Source organism: Canis aureus, chromosome 28 (assembly GCF_053574225.1).
Source record: "Canis aureus isolate CA01 chromosome 28, VMU_Caureus_v.1.0, whole genome shotgun sequence".
Lineage (NCBI taxonomy): Eukaryota > Metazoa > Chordata > Mammalia > Carnivora > Canidae > Canis > Canis aureus.
This window is the reverse complement of record NC_135638.1, coordinates 19585620-19605760: the sequence shown is the minus strand read 5'-3', so window position 1 is coordinate 19605760 and position 20141 is coordinate 19585620. Positions and strand designations below refer to the sequence as shown.

Sequence of the window (20141 nt, the reverse complement as noted above, 5' to 3'; positions counted from 1 at the left end):
TCTCTTGCTATAATATTTAGGTTTTGTTCCCAGCTCCTGATACAGCTGCAGAGTACAAAAGGTGAAAGGAGTGCCTTTTGCTTTCATAAAAAGTCCCTTCCAACCACACCTGGGTTTATGTTAATGAGGTAACTTTTAGAAAGTCCCTAAGGACAGAAGTTACCAAGGGGACCAACCATGCCTTAGAGAGTTGAAACTTTTGGCCTTACCCCTTGACCTCCTGGGATGGCAGAAAGGCTGGAGATCACCAATGGCCAATGATGTAATCATTCATACCTACATAATGAAACCTCCATAAAAAAAAATTCTAGCTGAAGAAAAGAGCTTCTAGGTTGTTGACTTGTTAAGGTGCTGGGGTTGCGGGGGTGGTTGCAATGCCTGGGGAGGACAGGGAAGCTCCATGCCTTTCTCCTATTCCTTGTCCTATGTACCTCTTCACTTTGGCTGTATCTGAGATGATGTTTTCATAATAAACTTGTACTCTAGTAAATAAATGTTTTGCTGTGAGTCACTCTACCAAATTATTGAACCTGAGGAAAGAGTGTGGGAACTCTAGATTCTTACTCAGTTTGTTGGAAGCACTGGTGAAAATCTGGACTTTTCATTGACATGTGAAGTTGAGGGGAGTGACACTGTTTTGTGGGACTGTGTTCTTAACCTGTGGGGTCTGCACTAAGCCCATACTATTCAGGTCTGAATTGCTTAGTGTGGAAAATCCATACAACTGGTGTCATCTGTTGATGTGCATAGTAGAATAAAGAAAAACAATATTTTTTCCCTTTTAGTTGGTGCCCACAGAATCAGAATTAGTTGGTAGTATGGGAAAACATCCAGAGAAGAATCTATATTTTTGCTTTATTCCACCATATTTACCCTTTCTGATACTTTTCTTTAAACCACATATAGGGATCCCTGGGTGGCGCAGTGGTTTGGCGCCTGCCTTTGGCCCAGGGCGCGATCCTGGAGACCCCCGGGATCGAATCCCACGTCAGGCTCCCGGTGCATGGAGCCTGCTTCTCCCTCTGCCTGTGTCTCTGCCTCTCTCTGTGACTATCATAAATAAATAAAAATTAAAAAAAAAATAAAAATAAACCACATATAGTTAACAAAGATTAGAACTGTGCCTTCTTTATGATTATTTAAATTTCGTTACAATGGAAATAAATTTATAACAGCTCTGAGCAAGAGGGGTGGGAGGAGGATGGTAGGTGTTGTTTCTTAAATAAATTCAATGACTTTTTTTTTAAAGATTTTATTTATTTATTTATTTATTTATTTATCTATCTATCTATCTATTTGAGAGAGAGAGAGAGAGAGATCACAAGCAGGGGAGAAGGAGAGGGAGAAGTAGACTCCTTGCTCAGCAGGGAGCCCTGTGGGGCTGGATCCCAGAACCCTGGGATTGTGATCTGATTTTAATGCAGACACTTAAGTGACTGAGACACCCAGGCACCCAAGTTCAATTCAAACACTTTTTGTGACTATTTTGAAAGGCATCATCTTAGCAATCACCTCTCCATCTTTCCTCATTGTACCCTCCCCCTTTCAAAAGACTTCATTATTCATAAAATATTCTTTCCCTTCTTGTTTGTAAAGGAAGAAAAAAACCTGAATATTCTGGCGATTTATATCTTCTCATTCTTACCTCTCTTTGGTAATGTCAATGACATTTTGCATTACTAATATATTGCAGTGCAATAAACCATCCTAAAATTCAGTGGATTAAAAAAAACAGCAATTGGGCTCCTGGGTGGCTCAGTGGTTGAGTGTCTGCCTTTGGCTCAGGGTGTGATCCCAGGGTCCTGGGATCAAGCCCTGCATCAGGCTCCCTGTTTCTCCCTCTGCCTGTGTCTCTGCCTCCCTCTCTCTGTGTCTGTCATGAATAAACAAAATCTTTAAAAATAAATAAATAAAAAATAAAACAACAGCAATTGATTTAGTTTAAGCAGCTTGGGCAAGGCTCAATAGCTGGTCCCTGCTCCATGCAGAAGTAGAGCAACTCACAGGCTGGGCCTCCATAAGCGCGCACTTACTCACATCTGTGGTTGGTGCTGGCTGTCAGCTGGGACCATCAGCCAAAACGCCTACCTGTGGCCTTTCTATAGCTGCTCAGCTTTCTCACAGCATAGTGGCTGCATTCTATGAAACAGGAAGTCAAAGACATCAGTTTGTTTGTTTTTTAAGGTAAGCTTTATGCCCAACATGGGACTTGAACTCATGACCTGAGATCAAGAGTTGCATGCTCTACTGACTGAGCCAGCCAAGCACTCCACAGACATCAGATTTGTAAGGTCTGGGCTCACAAGTTGTCACAGATATGCTGTGAATCCTGCCATATTCTACTGGGCTTAGATTCAAGGGGTGGAAACTTGACCCCATCTCTCCATGGAAGGCATGTTGAAGAATTTTAAAGTCACATTTAAAACTCCATACATTGGGATCCCTGGGTGGTGCAGCGGTTTAGCGCCTGCCTTTGGCCCAGGGCACGATCCTGGAGACCCGGGATCGAATCCCACGTCAGGCTCCCGTGCCTGAGCCTGCTTCTCCCTCTGCCTGTGTCTCTGCCTCTCTCTCTCTCTCTCTCTGTGACTATCATAAATAAAAATTAAAAAAAAATAAAACTCCATACATTCTCTGAAACATATCACCTTGTCTTTTCACTGTATTGCTTCTGTGTTAAAATGAAGGTGACATTGAATGTTTCCTTCTGTGGATACCTGGGTCTGCATGAATCATGGCAGCTGACTTCACTTACCTAACACTTTCCTTGCCCACTGAAGGCAGCTGCACACCTGAATTATAGAGATCACAAAATCAGATTCAAGTGGAACAGGGCTTCTTTACTTTTCTAGTCCATTCTCCTCCCCAGCTTAAGGGGAGACTCTGGGCAAGTTAAAGGAGTTAGCAGGTGCAGCAGCAGAAGGGATGAAGGGGTAAGTCGGAAGCAAGAGGAAACTCCTAGGCAGTCATGTGCGATTGTAACATCTAGTCGTGCTGTGTTTCTGGGACATGCCGCAGTGGGAAGTGGGCCAGTGAGGAGGTGAGGGTGACCTAAGGAGGGACCACAGAAGGCAGCCAGATGAGGTCATGCTGAATGGTATCACCCCAAGCAAGGGTGGTTCCTTTTTCTCCCAGCCGCACCCCAGCATCACCAGCAGGCCCAAGCCATTTGTTCATTTACTTCTTTAACGTATAGGCCCATGACAGAGTCTAGAACATGTATCTCAAAATAGAACACATTGGCATACTGAATATTTTAAGCTGAAAAAATTGAGAAAAAGCATGTGCAGGAATGACTTTCTGACCTTCCCCTGACACAGGAAATAAAACCCTCATGTGAGAGGTGCCCTCCCTACACCCAGAGAAAAGGAGCAATCTTATCACCAAAGATGAAGGGAGGCAGAGAAGAATCTCCATGAATAAGCCTCACTAAATTTTCGTGTTTACTACACTTACCTCATAACCTTTGTCCCATCATCATCCCACAAGTCTTCATTAAACACACACACACACACACAATTTCTTTTTCTTTTTTTTTTTTTAAGATTTTATTTATTTATTCATGGGAGACATAGAGAGGGAGGCAGAGACACAGGCAGAGGGAGAAGCGTCCCAGGCATCCCACACACACTATTTCTTAAAACCTGATAGACCAGGGACGCCTGGATGGCTCAGTGGTTGAGCGTCTGCCTTCGGTTCAGGGTGTGATCCTGGAGTCCCAGGGTGCAGTCCCACATCAGGCTCCCTGCATGGAGCCTGCTTCTCCCTCTGCCTATGTCTCTGCCTCTCTCTCTCTCTGTGTGTGTTTCTCATAAATAAATAAATAAAATCTAAAAACAAAACAAAACAAAACAAAAAAACCTGATAGACCACTTCTCCTAACCAGCACCTGCCAGCCTGGAGGCTCACACGGTCTTCCTTACCCCTGGGGATATCTTCTCCAAGGGCTGTCCCAGATGTCCATGGAAAATAAACCAGTGCTACCTCAAAGCCTGGCTGTTGGTCAACAGCCTTCTCTTCTCCTTTCCTCCTCTACCCCAGCTTTGACCTTAACCCTTACTGAGTTTGAATTGAGCTTACCACCTGCCCAGAGCTGTTTCAACCTTTTCAGGACCTACACTCTTAAGTCCTTAGTTTGCTTCCAGCTCTGCTCTCACAGGTACCCTTGACCTTTCTGAGTCACACCCACAGGACCACCCAGAGGCTAAGATGTGGAAGATAAAGGACACAAGATCTCTTTACGTGTTCCTGCTTAAACACTCCCATCTTGGGCACCTGGGGGCTCTGTCAGTTGACTGAGTTGACTCAGATTAATCTTGATTTTGACTCAACTCATGATCTCAGGGGCCTAGGATGGAGTCCTGCATGCAGCTCCATGCTCAATGGGGAGTCTGTGGAGATTCTCTCACCCTTTCCTCCTGTCTCTCCCTGCTGACCCCCACCTTGCTCACTCATACTCTCAAAGTTAAAAAAAAAAAAAACAAAAAAAAAAAAACAAGAAAACACTTTCATCTTCATAATCCTAACAACACCTGCATTTCTGCATTGTCTCAATCTAATTGTAGCCCTCCAGGCAGGGCTTCCCTGATATGGTTGGTACACAGTGCATGAGGCTCTGGTTACCAGGACTCTAGGAAACTTCTCTCTATTCCCTGGCCATTTTTCTCACTTCCATGTGTAAGTCTCAGATTCTCAGTGAGGGGGTCAAGCAGAGGAACCCCAGCCCTTTGGTCAATCTTTACCCTGACTCATATGCCTCACTATTTTGCTCCCAGTGACTACATGTCTAGTTTCTCATTATAATCTTTGCTCTCCCACTTTTAAAATTGCTCCAAACTGAGGGAAATGGAGCTAACTTGTTTGGGGCCCTTTAATGGTGGAAGAGCAGTAGGCGTCTCATGGGTTTTCTCAACCTTTTAGTAGTATTTCAGCATTAAGACCTGTGTTTTAAGCCTATCAATATCGGGTTTATTAATCCATAAACATCTAATTACTTTCATCTTGCTGGGATAAGTCCTATGACTATCCTTTTTTTTATATATAATTCATTTTCTTTCCTTTCTTTCTTTCTTTCTTTCTTTCTTTCTTTCTTTCTTTCTTTCTTTCTTTTTTAGTATTCTCTACACCCATCAAGGGGCTCGAACTCATGACCCTGAGATCTAGAGTCTCATGCTCTTCTAACTGAATCAGCCAGGCACTTTGTCCTCTTTTGTCTTCTCTTCACCCCTATCAATGTTTTTTTTTTCCTTTATTCACCTTATTTCTTTTTTTTTTTTTTTTTTTTAATTTATTTTATTTATTTATGATAGGCACACAGTGAGAGAGAGAGAGAGGCAGAGACATAGGCAGAGGGAGAAGCAGGCTCCATGCACCAGGAGCCCGATGTGGGATTCAATCCCGGGTCTCCAGGATCACGCCCTGGGCCAAAGGCAGGCGCCAAACCACTGCGCCACCCAGGGATCCCCACCTTATTTCTTAATAACCATTTTTTAAAACTTCATTTTCCTAAAACCAGTCCTTGATTCTTCCCTCTGCCTCTCCCATCCTCTCATTAGTTAACCTAATATTTTTATAAACATCTATAAGACCCATGAGGAGAAGCTTAGACAGCAAATTCCATAAGGCTTCCAGACCGTTGCTCAGTTATGCAGCACTAATGTTATACGGGATGCCCCTGCAAAAGGGGGTCCCTCAACCACAGCGTTAACCATGTGCCCATTGGATAATGGGCACATTCAGTAGGTGACTATCCTGATTATCATGAAGCCAGTCCCACATAGTTTACTTATGAAACATATGAAACATATCAGCTACTTCATCTGTGGTGTTGCACTTGCATTTATAGAGAGAGCTGGGAAGTCTCCTTTCTCAGGGTAATCAGATCTTACAGTGGCTTTTATCCAGTCCCTGAGTCTGGATATTCCATTGGGAACAGGTGTCTGAATCATGTATAGCCATCTGTGATTGTTCAGTGGTAGCCGTGGGTCCCCTGTGAACTTCTTCCATCTACAACATCCAAGACCAAAGGCACTCCCCCTAAATTGCTCTGAAAATCTATTTTCATAAAGGTTCTTCAAGAAGCTGATGACACTCACTCATAAAATGGCACTCTGCTACACTGTACTCCCTGCTTTCAGTAGTTTCCTTGTTTTACCCCCTTTCCAATGTGGACTATCTTGCTGGTGGCCAGAGGTCTTAGAGGTACTATCCGTTGTGCCTGCACAGTTTTTCCCTTTGAGGAAGGCTTTGAGGCCAGAGTCCTAAGCTCAGATCAAATGGAAATCTGAGCCTTATCTAGCATCAAAGTTCGACCCAGTTCTCTCTTTTAATTCCATTTTAGATATTATGGATACAGTAGCCAAGAGATTGTGTATTTTACCTTTTGCTTATTGGTTTGCATTTTCTTATGCTTCCAGTAAACCAACTCCAAGGGAGTTGTATCCACCTCTAAATTCCATTGGTGATTTTGACCTTTAGTAAATGATTGTAGCACAGATGCTGCTCCATCCATCGAGGACCATGTGGCCACCCAGCAATCAAAGGTTCCTCATCCCCAAACTTTTCATCCTTTCTCTTTCCAAACTATAACCTGGCTGACCCCACACAGTGTCAGGGGTACAGAGAGGCACCAGAAGATTTCTTAATACACTGGCAGACCTCACTGTCACTTACAGATATAGGATCTTTTTCCTCTACCCTCTGGAGATTCGAAGGTTCTTAGAAGCTCTTATGTCAGGGAACACTAGATATTATAACCAAAAAAAATGCTTCTATCACCCCCATCACTTAGGATTACAAGGATTTTAGGAGCTCTGTGTCAGGAACTGGAGGCAGGTATTTTTTATTATGTCACAAACGCCTTTGAGATAATCTTTTAAAGGTACCCCTCTGGGTGGACTCAGCTCCATAAGCACAAGTGTTATTGAGTAGAGATCATCTTTCTAACAAGGAAAAGGGAATGAGCCAAAGAGGCACTGGATTTCCAGCCCCGCTAGGCCCTCAGCTGGGGCTTTTCCTCAGGGCAGCCCAAAACAGGGAACACATGGTCTCTGGACTGCAGGGCTAGGCAATTTCCTTACACTAGATGGTGGTTTACTTAATACGCTTAAGTCAGAAACGGTCTAACTCCTTCTACCACTCCCATGCTAGTGCCACTTTTCTACTTTGTTCACTGAGCATCTGTCTTCTGTCTGTCTCCTTATAGACTGAAGGAATGAAAACACTCATCACTAGATCCTATAAGGTCACGGTTTTCCCAGCATTCCTTTCAGCAGCAGGCTTCACGAATACTGTCAGAATTACCCTTGGATCCTCTAAATTCAGAACACAAAGCCAGAACCTAAAACAGGATTAACAATATCAAACATGGAAACTTTTGATCTATAAATTCCCAAATTCCAGACCACAAATAGGACTGATCCAGAATATCATGAACTAAAATTCCATGGAATCATTTCAATAGACATTAATAGCTGTTATGTGTGGAAAGGATTCTTTGATTAAATATGTCTAAGAAGCTATGAGTTGAATAAAGTTAAACTTTCTTTACTGCAGTATTTCTCAGAGGCCTTGTTCTGCCCTATAGATAGTGTCTCCAAGAAGGGATAGGACATGCTGTTTCCCAAACTCATAGGACCATACGAATTTTTTGGCAGGGAGCACATCCATGGAGCATTTTGAAAAACAATAAGGCACAAGGACTTAGACACAGAGAGCCTCTGCCTGTAGATGGAGCCAAAGGCTCCAATTCCCACCTAGGTTGGAAGATTTCTGGTATAATAAGAAAGATCATTTACATTGCTAATTCCCCTCTATATCTTTAATCAATAACTGATCTTTTTTTTAACTGATCATTTTTTTAAACATTGATTTAATTTTAAGATTTTATTTTTAAGTAATCTCTACACCCAAAGTGGGGCTCGAACTCACAACCCTGAGATCAAGAGCTGCATGCTCCACAAACTAAGCCAGCTAGGTGCCCCTATTCTAAATTCTAAGATCTCAAATGCTCTCCTGAAAGAATTACTGATGGCCCAGTGTCTAAAAAGATAGTTTTCAATGCTTTCAAATAGGGCTAGCAAACTAGGGCCTATGGATCAAAATGGCCCGCTGCCTGTTTTAGTAAATAATGTTAAAAAAAGATAGTCATGCCCTTTCATTTACCTATTGCCAGTTTCTGCTTTTATGCATCTGCAATAGAGACTGTAAGCACCCCCTCAAATTGAAAACATTTTATATCTGGCTCTTTTTTTAAAAAGATTTTATTTATTTATTTATTCATGAGAGACAGAGAGAGAGAAAGAGAGAGAGGCAGAGACACAGGCAGAGGGAGAAGCAGGCTCCATGCAGGGAGCCTGATGTGGGACTCGACCCGGGGTCTCCAGGATCACACCCTGGGCTGAAGGTGGCGCTAAACTGCTGAGCCACCCGGGCTGCCTTATATCTGGCTCTTTATAGAAAAAGTTCGCCTGTCCCTACTTAAAAGAGAAACTAACAGGTAGTATTAATTCACTACTCAATTTATATGTCTCTGTTTCAAATCATATTTCAATGAATTTTGCTAATTTAAGCTTAAAATAATGCAGTTAATTATATTTTTCCCTTTAACCATCTTCATGTAATTTCCTTTGGTTCTTTTTCTCAGAGTCCTCTAACATTCCATAATAAACCTCTTGCCTAAATAGGAAAGTTGCAAATTTTCAAATTTACACTTGTGATTAAAAATGACAGATTGAGGGGCACCTGGGTGGCACAGTTGGTTACACGTCTGACTCTTGGTTTTGGCTCAGGTTGTGATCTCAGGGTCATGAGATCAAGATCCGAGTCAGGCTCTATGCTCAGTGTAGAGTCTGCTTGAGGCTCTCTCTCCTTCTCCGTTGCCCTTCACCACTGTTCTCTCTCTCTCTCTCCCTCTCTCTCTGTCTCTCTGTAAAATAAATAAGTAAATCTTCTGGGCACCTGGGTGCCTCAGTGGTTGAGCATCTGCCTTTGGCTCAGGTCATGATCCCGGGGTCCTGGTATCAAGTCCTGCAACAGGCTCCTTGCAGTAAGCCTGCTTATCCCTTTGGCTATGTCTCTGTCTCTCTTTGTGTGTCTCTCATGAATAAATAAAATCTTTTTAAAAAAAGTAAATCTTTTAAAAATTAAATAAAATTTTAAAATTAAAAGAAAAATGGCAGATGGGACACATCCATTTATCTCTTGTCCCACCCAAATCTTATTATAATGAAGTAAAAATATTTAAAAGACCTAAGTTCCCAAAGGCAAATAGAAGACACAACAATGAGCAAATAATTTTTAAGAAAATGGAGAATATGTAAAGTGGACAGAGAAGTGATAACTAGTTTAATAAGCTGAGGAAGCTGACTCTAAGTGCCAATGAAAATGATCCAATTTAACAAGAAGAGTCCTGGCACTGCCCAGAAACAGAGGTTCTGGAAGTACTTAGAAGAGATAAAGCATTAGGGCTTACAACAGAAGAATTGACTGAAAATCAGTATAGGAACCATTAAATTAGTTTCTACCCTGCAGCTAACAGCTAAGCAATTCTCCTTTGTTCAACCCCTCAAGGAGATGGAAGGTTTATTCTGTGGGGAAAGTGAACCAGGGAGGCCCAGGGCTCAGGCACACTAGGTGTGGTGTAAGCACAGGGAGAGGGCTGACAACATGGGCTTGGGTGAAAGTGAACCATGCCTGACGCATGCATGTCCCAATCCTCCCTCTCTCTGGCTGACTGCTAGTTATTCACCAAGATTCATTCTCTCTTCTTCCATGATAACTGAGTTGTAACTGGGCAAGTGGGATGTCAGGGAGGGAGCACTCTGCCCAGCCCCACTGCAGCTAAGTGTGACCCAGATGATGATGCTCTCACCAGAGGAACATAAAGACACATTCCTGCCCCTGAACTGCTCCTGGCGCTTCCCTTTTCCTCAGCTGTACCCTGGTTAGTCTGACACTCTATTTCAACCACAAAGAAAAGGACAATGCCTTAGGGTAGTGATTCCAACACCTTGACAGGCATCAAAATCACTTCAGAGTTTACTAGAATAGAAGCCCCACTCCCAAAGTTGCTGACTCAGTAAGTCTGAGGTAGGCCTGAAAATCTGCATTTCTAACAATACTCTAGGTGATGCGGATGCTGTTGGTTCAGGGACCATCATCTGAGTACCATTGCCCTATGACATGTTCCCAGACAGAAGAAAACTGAATTCCTAACATGACTGGGTGGAGATGAGCAGTCCACTTACCCAACCTCGACAGTTATGTGAAAGAGAACCTTGTTTTTCAAGCCACTGCACTCCTAGATCTCTTCAGCAGATAACTCTCTATTCTAATTAATAGTCTTGCCTAGCTCCTGGAAGTGTGGCAGGAGAGCGGACACCCAGGCAAGACACTAAAGGTTTCTCTTGAGAAACTGGCTGCAGAGAAGCAATTTATTTTATTTACTTTTATTTTTTAAAGATTTTATTTATTTACTTGAGAGAGAGAGGGAGAGAGAGATATCACCAGCGGTGTGAGAGGCAGAGAGAGACAGAGAAGCTGACTCTGGGCTGAGCAAGGAGCCTGATATAGGGGCTCATCCCAGGACCCCGAGATCATGACCTGAGCTGAAGGCAGATGCTTAACCAACTATGCTACCCAGGTGCCCCAAGAAGCAATTTCTATATACTGTTGGAGTTACCAACAAAAACATCAACAACACCCAGGCTTACTATCTCATTTTACTATATCAAATCCTCCATGTCAATAAGTCACGCCCATGCAGAGACCTAGTCAGTTTTGTGTGCCCCCTACAACAGGAAGAAAGCATCTAACATGAAAGATAAAAAAACAAAAATGAAAAGAAAAAGAACTAAAATGAAAGACAGGCAATACAAGGAACAGAAGTTTGTTTGCTTGTTTGTTTTAATTATCATTAATCAAGGTTTAGAGAATATACTGTACCCTTTAAAAGGAACTGAATGCTCCTTCCTTTCCAACCAGGGCCTGGCAGATTGGCTTCCACAAACAAGGGTGGCTGGAAGAAGAAGGGTCATCCATGAGGTAGTGACCACAGAGTACACCATCAATATTCACAAGCACATCCATGGAGTGGGCTTCAAGAGCATTCCCCTCAGGGCACCGGGTGGCTCGGTGGTTGAGCATCTGCATTCAGCTCAGGTCATGATCCCAGGGTCCTGGGATGGAGTGCCATATCAGGCTCCTCACAGGGAGCCTGCCTCTCCCTCTGCCTCTGTCTCTGTGTCTCTCATGAATAAATAAATAAATATTAAAAAAAAAAAGAAGCATTCCCTTCAGCCATTCAAAGAGATCCAGAAATTTGCCATGAAGGAGATGGGAGCTCCAGGTGTACACACTGACGTCGGGCTCAATAAGCTGTCTGGGCCAAAGGGATGAGGAATGCTCCATACCATATCCATGTACTCTTGTCCAGAAAATTTAATGAGCACGAAGATTCACCATACAAGCTCTATACATTGATTACCTATGCACCTGTCACCACTTTCAAAAATCTACAGACAGTTAACAGTTGAAAACTGTTGATTGTCAAATAAAGGGTTAAAACTGCAAAAACATAAAAAAAGAAATGGATGTTATTTTAAAAGTTATAATCCAAAAAAATTGGTTCTTAGAAATTAAAATTTTCTATTATAATAGAATCAGAAGAATAACAGACAAGAAAGGAGGTGGACAATAGTATTTTTTTTTTATGATTTTATTTATTTATTCATGAGACACAGAGCGAGAGAGAGACAGAGACAGAGGCAGAGGCAGAAGCAGGCTCCATGCAGGGAGTCCAATGTGGGACTCAATCCCGGGTCTCCAGGATCACACCCTGGGTTGAAGGCAGGCACCAAACCCTGAGCCACCCAGGCTGCCCGACAATATTTTTTTTTTTAAAGGAAAAGAAAAGGGGTGCTTGGATGGCTCAGTGGTTGAGTATCTGCCTTCAGCTCAGGTTGTGATCCAGGGTCCTGGGATCAAGTCCCACAAAGGGAAAAATCCCTGCTCAGCGGGGAGTCTGCTTCTCCCTCTCTCTCTGCCTCTCCCCTGCTCATGTTCTCTCTCAAATAAATAAAATTAAGAAGAAGAAGAAGAAGAAGAAGAAGAAGAAGAAGCAGAAGAAGAAGAAGAAGGAGGAGGAGGAGGAGGAGGAGGAGGAGGAGGAGGAGGAGGAGGAGGAGGAGGAGGAGAAGGAGGAGGAGAAGGAGGAGGAGGAGGAGGAGGAAGAGGATGAGGAAAGGAAGGAAGGAAGGAAGGAAGGAAGGAAGGAAGGAAGGAAGGAAGGAAGGAAAAGGAAAGAATTTGAGAAAATAAGTCAAGGAGGTACAATGACTCTTTACTCAGAGTTCCAAAAATAGAAGATGAAGGGATGGAAATTACCAAAGAAACAGTAAAAGAAAATTTCCCCATGTTGAAGGACATGGATTTCCAAACTGAAAGAGGCTATCATGCACCCCACACAACGGATGAAAAAAAAAAAATTAAAGGCATGTTGTTACGAAATTTAGTACTTCAGTAATTTAAAAAAATCCAAAAGCTTCCAGAGTAGAAATATATTATAAACAAATGAGTAGAGAAAATAAAGAAAAAAAAATAGAAGTGTTAACTTCTCAAAAAAAAAAAATTGAAATCTACAAGTTAATGAAGATATACCTTCAAAAAATTCCAAAAACATTTTATCAACTTAGAATTCTATACTCAGGGGACGCCTGAGTGGCTCACTGGTTGAGCATCTGTCTTTGGCTCAGGGCATGATCCCAGAGTCTCGGGATCGAGTCCCATATCGGGCTCCCTGCATGGAGTCTGCTTCTCCCTCTGTCCACGTCTCTGCCTCTCTCTCTTTCTCACTCTGTCTCTCATGAATAAATAAATAAAATCTTAAAAAGAAAAAAAAAAAAGAATTCTATATGCAAGGACACCTGGATGGCTCAGTCAATTAAACATCTGCCTTCGGGATCCCTGGGTGGCGCAGCGGTTTGGCGCCTGCCTTTGGCCCAGGGCGCGATCCTGGAGACCGGGATCGAATCCCACGTCGGGCTCCCGGTGCATGGAGCCTGCTTCTCCCTCCGCCTGTGCCTCTGCCTCTCTCTCTCTCACTGTGTGCCTATCATAAATAAATAAAAATAAAAAAAACAAAAACAAAAACATCTGTCTTCAGGGGATCCCTGGCTAGCTCAGTGGTTCAGCGCCTGCCTACGGCCCAGGGCCTGATCCTGGAGATCCTGGATCATCAAGTCCTGCCTCGGGCTCCCTGCATGGAGCCTGTTTCTTCTTTGCCTCTCTCTCTCTCTCTCTCTATTTTTGCCTCTCTTTCTCTCTCTCTGTCTCCCTCTCATAAATAAATAATTAAAATCCTAAAAAAAAAAAAAAAAAAAAAAAAAAAAGTCTGCCTTTAGCTCAGGCAGAAGCCTGACCGTGATCCCACAGTCCTCGGATAGAGCCCCATAATGGGCTCCTGGCTCAGTGGGGAGTCTCCTTCTGCCCTTCTCCTGCTCATGCTCTCTCTTGTTTTCTCTCAAATAAATAAATAGAATATTTTTTTAAAAAAGATTTCTATACTCAGTGTAACTATTAATCATATATGAGAGTAAAGACATTTTTAAGCCTGAATGATCTCAGAATTTACCTCCTGCTTCTGCTTTTTCTTTCTACTGAAAAATGAGGGCAAGTGAGAAACTAAACAAAGAAAAAGACCCTAGATCCAGGAAATGGGAATCCAATATGTGTGATACACAAAGGGATTTTCCAAAATGATGGCAAGGGAAGTCCCTGCATGACAGCTATTGGGGCAGGCCCAAAAAGCAAACAGTCCACATCAATGGAGAATGGAGGACTTTTAAAAAAATATTTTATTTATTTATTCACGAGAGACACAGAGAGAGAAAGAGAGGCAGAGACACAGGCAAAGGGAGAAGCAGGCTCCATGCATGAAGCCTGATGTGGGACTTGATCCCAGGACTCTGGGATCAAGCCCTGAGCCAAAGGCAGATGCCCAACCACTGAGCCACCCAGGCGTCCCAAGAATGGAGGACTTATGTAGAACGACTCCTAGAGAAAATGGATCCGATGCATTATCTGTGGAAGACTGTATTACTCTTCCACAAATATTGTGGTTTTTCCCATGATGCACCTCCTTCCAGGGCCCCTAAAAAGACTATAGATCCCTGTCCCATTGATGCTCATCTTGGCCGAAGATCTATTTGGCTCAATACATTGTGAGAGAATGTGAAGAGTAACTTCAGAGTAGAAACTTGAAGAGCCAATCAGCTATAGGTCCTTTGCTGCCTGCTACAGACCAGCCATGTTCTGCAAAGAGGCTGCTCTTCATTGAATGGAGATAGTATGCAGCCAACTTGTGACAGATTTATATCATGAGGAAAACAAACAACATATTTTTTTTCTTGAAAGTCATCAGAATTTGGTGGTAATTTGTTACCAGAGCATGACCTAGAATGTGCTGACACCTTAGTTGATATTTTTCAATCATGTGGTGTAGGTTGGAAGAATTAGTGTAGGAAGAATTAGTGATAGGTATCTACAAAATTAAGCAATTACATTCATTAATTTAACAAATACTTATTAAACTCCTATCGTATGCCAGGAATTTTTTCTAGGCACAGGGAATATAATAAATGAAAATATTAAACAGGTAATTAGTAATGTCAAAAAGTGACATTATAAGAAGGGAATAGCACAGCACAGAAAACCATCAACAAGATGTAACGGCAATAGACTGGAAGGAAATGTTTATAAATCATGTATCTGATATAGGGTTAATATCTCAAATATATAAAGAAATTCATACACCTCAGTAGCAAAAAACAAACAATCCAACTTAAAAATGGGCAGAGGATCTGAATATAACTCCATGTGCAAATTCGGATCTATTATCTGCCACGTGGTCAATACAATCCTGTAGATATTCTCTGCCCAACTTCATTTTCATTATGTTCAGAAACACTTTGCCAATTTCATGTGGTCCTGATGGGTTTGTGAACTCCTGGTCACAGTGGCAGCCATGAGACTCAGTCCTACAAGTCCCCCATTCTCCCACCTTCAGTGAGGATTGAGGGGTGTTGCAAACTATAAAAAAGAAAGTACAGTCAGCTCTAAGATAGCCATGCAAACAGCAGGAAAGAGACACGTGTTTTCTTGGAGTCAAGAGGCTGCGAAGTAGAATGTCAGGGACCCTCTTGTGGGAGGGAAAAGACAGAGTCCTGCCTCCCATTATTCTGAAGTCAGTACCACCCCAGACTTTCTCATTTCATAAACCAACAAACCCCTGTTAGCGAGCTTTTTTTGTTTTTTTAAGACTTAATAACTAATTGATTTCAGGGAGAGGGGAGGAATATGAGGGGGCCCACATCCACAAGTGGGGGCGGGGAGGAGCAGAGGGAGAGAATCTCAAGCAGAGTCTGCCTAGGGACTCGCACTCGCACCCCTCCAGGAGACCCAGAGACCCTAGCCAAAACCAAGAATCAGATGCCCAAAGGACTAAGCCACCCAGGTACCTCTAGACAGTTTTCCTTGCAAACAAAAATAGCCTTAATACAAGGCCCAGGTCCAGCTCGAAATGTGAAGAAACAAGGATATTTATAAATGTAAAACTATTCTAATCTGAAATTTCTTTTTGATGACTGGGAGATCTGTCACTGATCTCAAAACAATTCTCTCAGCTGAAATTCCCTATTTATTCTAAATAGGAATTGTATTTCGTCTGAATTTTTAGTTAGCAGTTTAAATTATTTCCCGTTTCTGAAATACAATAAGTTAATATTTGTACATTTTGCTTTTGTTCTCTTGCTGTATTCTCCCTGACAAATATTTATTCTCTTGATACTGAGTTACAGCTGAAAATTACTTTGCCTTCCATCCTCCTAGATTGATGTTTGAAAGAGAAATAACATTGCTGGTAACCTAAGAAACTTGGAAGTGAGTTAAAACAGTCATCCTCAAACCTGGCTGTGTGTCAGAATCATTTGGGGGGAGCTTTATTCCCCTAAAGTACGAATTCTGGCTCTATTTCAAATCTTACTGGAAGGAGATTGTTGAATTGATTTAACACTCTGCAATGCTGTGTTGAACAAAGTCGTAATTTTTTCTTAAAGAGACAAAGATATAAAACATAGTCTCTTTCCTTTCTGTTACTTGCAGGCACAAATGAGTTCATGAAAGTCTCTCTTTTCTTAGCTATAGAGAACAAACTGGTGGATTCCAGAGGGGGGGAATGGGTGAAGTGGGGGATGGGTGAAGTAGGTGATGGGGATTAAGGAGAGCACTTGTCTGTCATGAGCACTGGGTGATGTATGGAACTGTTGAGTCACTATGTTCATATCTAGAAGTTATCACTAAAGAACTTTAATATTACTTCTTGGGGAAAAATATGCTCAAGAAAAATTAGAATGTATTTTTTTAGTCTAAATCCATAATAGATTGCCTTGAGTCTCTTCAAGATTCCTGGTCTGGATATCAGGGTCAATTACCCCAGCCAAGATGGCCTTTCTTGCCAGCCTGTCCCTGAACACAAGGAATCCAAAGCACTAAGACAATAGCTATAACTTAAAGTACAATGGGACTCATGCTATGTCCCCTGGGAAAAAAAATGCAACTCCTTGGATTCCAGGACTCATGTATTCTTCTTATTAGAGACAAAGTCCCATATATAAGTCTCTGATCCAAGTGCACATACGACATACTGAAGATGGCACCCAACTTTGCAGACAGACCATTGCCTCCAAGTTCATACATCAGCTGTCCCTCCAATAGGCTGCTGGGTTGTACTCTTGGAGCAGTTATCTTTGGATGATGCATATGTGACATGGCCAGTTGATCCCATGGTCACAGGTCCACTCCTACACTTCCTTTGCTGTGAAATGGGTCTCCTGGTCAGATACCACATTATCTGGAATCTTCATCTGTGGATCAAGGACTCTATGAGACGCCAGATAGTGATGCTGGCTGCTTGACTCCACTGGGAGAAAAGGTAAACCAATACCCAAAATAAATGTTATTCTGGCGAGAACAAATTGCTTGCCCTCCATATCAGTTTGCTAGAGCTGCCATAAAACAGTGCCACAAACTAGATACTTAAACACCAGAAATTATCTTACAGCTCTGGAGACTGGAAGTCTGAAATCAAAGTGGCAGCAGAGTTGGTTCCTTCTGAGGCCAGTGAGAAGGGCCTGTTCGAGGCCTCTCTCCATGGCTTGCAGATAGCCATCCTGATGTTCACATCAAGTCTTCCCTTTGTCTTCACATTGTCTTCCTCCTTTGTGTGTCTTTCTGCCCAAATTTCCCTTTTTTATAATGACCTTATAGGGCCATATTTTAACTTGATTATCTCTGTAAAGACTGTCTCTAAATCGATCACATTCTGAAGTACTGGGGGTTAGAACTTCAACACATGAATTTGGAGGGGACACAATTCAACTCATAACATTCTTTCAGGACAAGAGGCTCCCATGTAGTGATTTTCCCACCATTGGAATGTTGGGTACGGGAGATACACACACACACACACACACACACACACACATATATGCACATATACACATATAAATATATTTATTTCTATAAATATTTAAAAGCTTTGTTCTGCAATGCAATTAAATACTTGGGAAGAGTTTGATCCTCTTAAAATTTACTTTTTAGGTTTTTTGAGGTGAGCACAGAGTGGTGTTTAGGATTTCTTTTTCCTCACTATTTAGGCAATGCTCTTATGAATATTCCACCCTATGCTCCATGAATTACAAGGTTTTCCACTCCGGCTGATGGAAACACAAACTTGGTCCAGATGTTGTGGTCTCTGCAAATTGCTCCTTTTGAGTGGATCTTTCCCCAGCCTGAGCCTTTCCTAACTTGCTGAAGACTTGCTGGACACTGCCTGTGGATTCCTGGTGTTCTCTCTCTGAATGCCCTCTACTCTTCAGTATTTGCATGTGAGAACTCCAGTCACCCTGGGCCTCTCTTGACTTCCAGCTTTGTCTCAACTCAGGAAGACAATTGGGCTCCACTTGGCTCCCACTCTGGGCACCATAGCCTGGAAACAGCACACTGGTGGGATCTGCTGCAATTATAGGGCTCACCACATTTGTTTCCTTTCTTCCAGGGACTACTATCCTTCCTTTCCTGATAGCCAATGTTTTAGAAACTGTTGTTTCAAAATTTCATGTAGCATTTTAGTTCTTACAGTTCTTTTTGTTCCTTAAATTGGCCCTTGTTACTTCATCTTCATATATATATATATTTTTAAATGACAGAAATATATTCTATTTTGGCAAAGTGATATAGGGGGCAGTATTAGAGCATTCCACTTGGCTTTGCCTAACATGATGGCTTTGCCCCTCTGTAAGCAGACTCAGTGTAAGGCTTACTTCAACTGCTAAATATGTCAATCCCAGTCATATATCCAGATATGGAAGACTAGCCACAGAGTGAGGTTGCAGACCCAATGGAAGTTGCCAAGGACCCTATTTATTGCCTAGCTCCTCATTTGTCCCCTCTCTGTTATGGGAGCCACGAGGACATTTTAGGTCTCTTGTGTTCAATAGTCCTACAAATATCTGAGTATTCATTCTCCTTTCTCTGAGTAAATAACATCATCTGAGTCCATCACCTTTGGGGAAAAACGGGGGTGATCATTACAGTAATATACTTGCCATGGTATTGCAGGGTTCTTCTGTCTGAGGACTAGACCACCTCTATAGTCAATGGGTCCTGGATGGTCCTGGATCTAAATATTGTTTCTTGCCTAGAAACATGGCAAGATCACGTCATTTGCTGAGCTGACCACACTGGCCTCTTGTTCAACCATTTTTTGCATGTATGTATGCATGTATGTATGTATGTATTTATTTTTGACAAAGAATGTATATATTTAAGGGGTACAACATGCTGTTTTTATGTTTCTATGCACTGCGAAGTGACTAACACGACCAAAATGATGAACACATCCATCACCTTCATACCATCTGCACACCCATGTTCGTGTATGTGGTAACAATACTTGAGATCTACTCTTAGCAAATTTCAAGAATATGATACATTATTATTAACGATAATCATGTGTTATACATTAGGTTGAAATTTGCTTTCCTTTTATTATATGTACTGAGCAGTATCCTGGCTGATTGCTTCTGTTTTGCCCCTTTGGAACTCTGTTCTTTTTTTTTTTTTTTTTAATTTATTTATTTATTCATTCAGAGAGAGCGAGAGAGAGGCAGAGACACAGGCAGAGGGAGAAGCAGGCTCCATGCAGGAAGCCTGATGTGGGACTCGATCCCGGGTCTCCAGGATCACACCCTGGGTTGCAGGCGGCGCTAAACCGCTACACCACCGGGGCTGCCCTGGAACTCTGTTCGAATCCTGTCCAGAACTTTCTGCAGCGAACCCCCCTTGGCTGCAAATCTGATCTAGTATTATTACAATTAAAACGGAGGCAACCTTGTTGGGACCCCTCTCACTTCTCAGAGCTTTCTCTATCTCTGTTTAATAAACTTCTATCACTTTGCTCACAAAACAAACAAACAAACAACCTCTGGCTTCTGGCAGTTATGCATCACCACCTGCTTTCTATTACTTTGAGACCCCTTCATTTCCATTGTTATCAACTATCCAAGTTTTGGGATAGCCTCTCCAAGAGCTTGCCCTGCTCTGGGTAGGAGAGGCTGAATCTCTTAATGATTGCAGTGCTCACCTCATCAGCACCTTAACATGACGGCCTTGTGATCACTTGTCCTCTAGGACCTTTCATGGAATATAATCCTTTGGGGAGTCTTCTGATCTCACAAAACATCCATTCCAGCATGTCACTTTTTAAAGCCTTTTATTCTCTTTCTCTACCATATACTATAGTAATTCAAAGGAGAGCGTTAAAGAAGTGAATCCTACTAAATGCAAAACAGATTCCATCAAGATTCCATCATGAACCACTGGAGATGTCTCACAAGTGGATTCTCCTCAACTGGCTAATGGACGCCTCCACACTCCACATACCTTATCCACAACCCCTTCCCTGCTGTGACTGGGTCCCCATGCATACTTCCATTGGTGGTGGTAGGAGAAAACTTTGGAAGACGGTTAGTGAGCATACACAGAAAGCTGGCCTGAATCTGCGGGCCAGGGAAGGACCACAAACT

At 42.3% G+C, this 20141-nt stretch overlaps 1 protein-coding gene across 5 annotated transcripts in view; it reads right to left on the bottom strand.

The window, feature by feature from the left end:
* Positions 1-2056: 2056 nt before the first annotated feature.
* UBE2W (ubiquitin conjugating enzyme E2 W) overlaps positions 2057-20141 on the bottom strand; it is a 112990-nt gene continuing 94905 nt past the window's right edge. For 3 of the 5 annotated variants that reach the window (XM_077876534.1, XM_077876539.1, XM_077876540.1), the window contains one exon: positions 2834-3051. In XM_077876534.1, the coding sequence (XP_077732660.1) occupies positions 2849-3051 (203 nt within the window). In that variant the 3' untranslated portion in view covers positions 2834-2848. Of the gene's footprint in view, positions 2140-2833; positions 3052-10944; positions 11018-20141 lie in introns of those variants that run through there. The other 2 variants (XM_077876535.1, XM_077876538.1) reach the window with 2 other exon arrangements.